The sequence below is a fragment of the Sprattus sprattus genome (genome assembly GCF_963457725.1).
Source record: "Sprattus sprattus genome assembly, chromosome: 14".
In the NCBI taxonomy this organism is placed as follows: domain Eukaryota; kingdom Metazoa; phylum Chordata; class Actinopteri; order Clupeiformes; family Clupeidae; genus Sprattus; species Sprattus sprattus.
This window is the reverse complement of record NC_137912.1, coordinates 6,183,302-6,186,028: the sequence shown is the minus strand read 5'-3', so window position 1 is coordinate 6,186,028 and position 2,727 is coordinate 6,183,302. Positions and strand designations below refer to the sequence as shown.

The window sequence follows — 2,727 nt, the reverse complement described above, 5'->3', positions numbered from 1 at the left end:
GGGTGATGATGGCTGATCAAAATTGAAAACCTCTCTGATTCACACCCCCAGGTCAAGGCTACGCTACATTGCTTACTGTGTACCATCAACAACTCCTGCCTGCAATCAGACTCACACTCTCAACGTCGCTTGATGTCGACACCCCCTTAAGAACTTGCTCTTGATTTTTGCAAATCTGAAGTAGGCTGCCTTAAGCAATATGACCCGTTGTTTGCAATCTCATAAATGGTCTGACCCTTTCAATGGGCTTACTCTTTCTACTTCATGTCATAACACTTGGAAGTGCTTTTATATCCTGTTTCTGTGTTCGATTTTTGTGATTTTGTTCTTTCTTCTTCATGTCATAACACTCGGAAGAGCTATAAAATGTGATTTGGCCGCGTTCCTGCGTCCCCTTGCCCGAGGCCTCAACAGCCGGTCATCACTGGTTGGTAGCAGAACCGTATGGAACCCCTTTGATTATTAATAGTGCCCAAGCTCAACGAAAGTGAGACCAGGGTTTGAGGACAAAGGACGAGAAAAGGAGAGTGAGAAAAAAACACACTTGTTTGCGCCCAGCGCCAAGGCAACGTGGTGTCTCTGCAGCGGCAGCTTAGATTTCCTTTTCGTACCGACAAATTATACCACTTCATTTCAGTCACCGCCGGCAGCCGGTTACTCTCTTCGTCGCGCTCATTTTCCGCGAGTGATAAAACAGAGCGAATAAGGCAGGAAGAGGGGACGACGAGGGGGGGGGGGGGGGGGGGACAGTCGCTTGACAAATGAAGTGTTTGCACTCGTTATAACCTGCGTGCCTCCTCGTTCCCACTCACAGATGGGATTGCGAGGGAGAAAATGTGGCTGTATTTATGCTGGCGTGGGTGCCAGCACTAGCAAAGAGACGGTGACGCACGGCTCTCTATTCAGGCAACGTGCACATACATCTGTATATTCACTTCCATGTTTTATAAAACATGTGTTAACACTGACACTGGTGAGATCCAACTTATCTGTCATAAATAGTGGATAGAAACTCGCTAAACAAGACGTGAGACGTATTTTCAATGAGATAAGAAGACCTTCATGTTTCAATTACAGATGTGGCTAACCGCCAAAGCTTCTCTGGATTTATTTCCTAAGACACGTGTGATGATTTACGCACACAAGTGCAAAACAGCAGCTCAAACACACACACACACACACACACACACACACACACACACACACACACACACACACACACACACACACACACACACACACACACGGACATATGGATCTCACATGCATTGCTCCCTTGGGGATCCCGCCTTTGGGATTTCAACACAGAAAATAAACCTCCCACAATCTGCTGCTCTGCCATATTGCGAGGACAATAACGGGGGAATGTGTGAAGGAAACTGTAGACAAACACCACTGTGATAAACTGGCCAACAAGTTCTGAGAAAGCAAGTAATGACTGTTGTAAGTACACTAGGTGTGAATCGGAGGAACTTAATGATTGACATTGATATGACAACCGTTTTCACACACCCCCCATGCTTGGCACATGACAGTGTTGTAATTACCGTCTCACACACACCTTTCATCTAGAGTGTTTAACATCCTTATCAAATGTGTATGCTTTGTTTTGTCACACGCTCTCCATGTGTCCATATCAGTGGGTGGCCAGAGAAGAAAATCAATTCTGACACATATACACACCCGAAAGGCAAAGCCATATACCAGAATAATAGCCAATTACCAGCCAATTGGACTGATGTGCACATAGGTACGCAGCTGGTTAGGGTGGTGTCCAAACCCACGTGTTATTATTTGAAAAGCCTCATCTTTTTAATGTGTGTGTCGTACTCGAAGCTGTGATTTGATGGATGGATTGATAGCAGCTGGATGAATGTGTGTGGATTGTTGAACAAATTGACAAATGCTTACACCAACATGAGGAATGGCCACATCTACCAGCACAGAGATAAGAGAGAATGACAAAAGGACAGGTACATACATGGCTTTATAGATGGGTGAATAAACAAATGAATGAATGAGTGAATGAACAAATGAATGAATGAATGAATGAATGAAAAAACGAATGAACGAATGAACGAATGAATAAACAAATTAATAAATGAATAAACGAATGAACGAATGAACGAATGAACGAATGAACGAATGAACGAATGAACGAATGAATGACTGAATGAATGAATGAATGACTGAATGAATGAATGAATGAACAAATGAATCCTGAGGATTAGACAGTGGCCTCACCTGATTTCCCCACGCCGGCTCGTCCGAACACGGCCAGCTTAACGTCCGGGCTCTTCGCCATGGCAGCCAGAACACCAAACGAGCCAATCACAGATCTGATTTGTCCCCTCCCTCGGCAGCACCGCGGCAACAGCAGCCTGGCCTCAACAGCTCATCCTGGATTCCGCTCACGGGTGTAGGGCTGCTGGAAACACACACACACACACACACACACACACAAAAACAGCAGGTTATATGTCATCATAAAGGTTGTCACACACACATACACAGAGAAAAACATCAATGAGCGCAAATAATTTCCTTTTTCCCCAGGCCGGAGCCACAGTGCTTCTCGCTAGAAGGTGGAGCTCCCTGGTGCTTCAGAAATCCCCACCAGACAATAATTAAATGTTTTTCCCTGCAGGCACCCCGTGAGTGAGAGAGATTTGTTATCGTTTGCTCTGAGGAATGGCTGTGTCTACCTGTCAAGGAGAGGCCACAAAT

The 2,727-nt window shown here is 45.3% G+C and overlaps 1 protein-coding gene across 2 annotated transcripts in view; it reads right to left on the bottom strand.

The window, feature by feature from the left end:
• rerg (RAS-like, estrogen-regulated, growth inhibitor) overlaps positions 1 to 2,305 on the bottom strand; it is a gene marked incomplete at both ends in the record, with an annotated part of 33,059 nt that extends 30,754 nt beyond the window's left edge. For both annotated transcript variants that reach the window (XM_080851450.1, XM_080851451.1), the window contains one exon: positions 2,245 to 2,305. In XM_080851450.1, coding sequence (XP_080707576.1) covers positions 2,245 to 2,305 — 61 coding nt within the window. The remainder of the gene's footprint in view (positions 1 to 2,244) is intronic.
• Between the last annotated feature and the right edge of the window lie 422 nt (positions 2,306 to 2,727).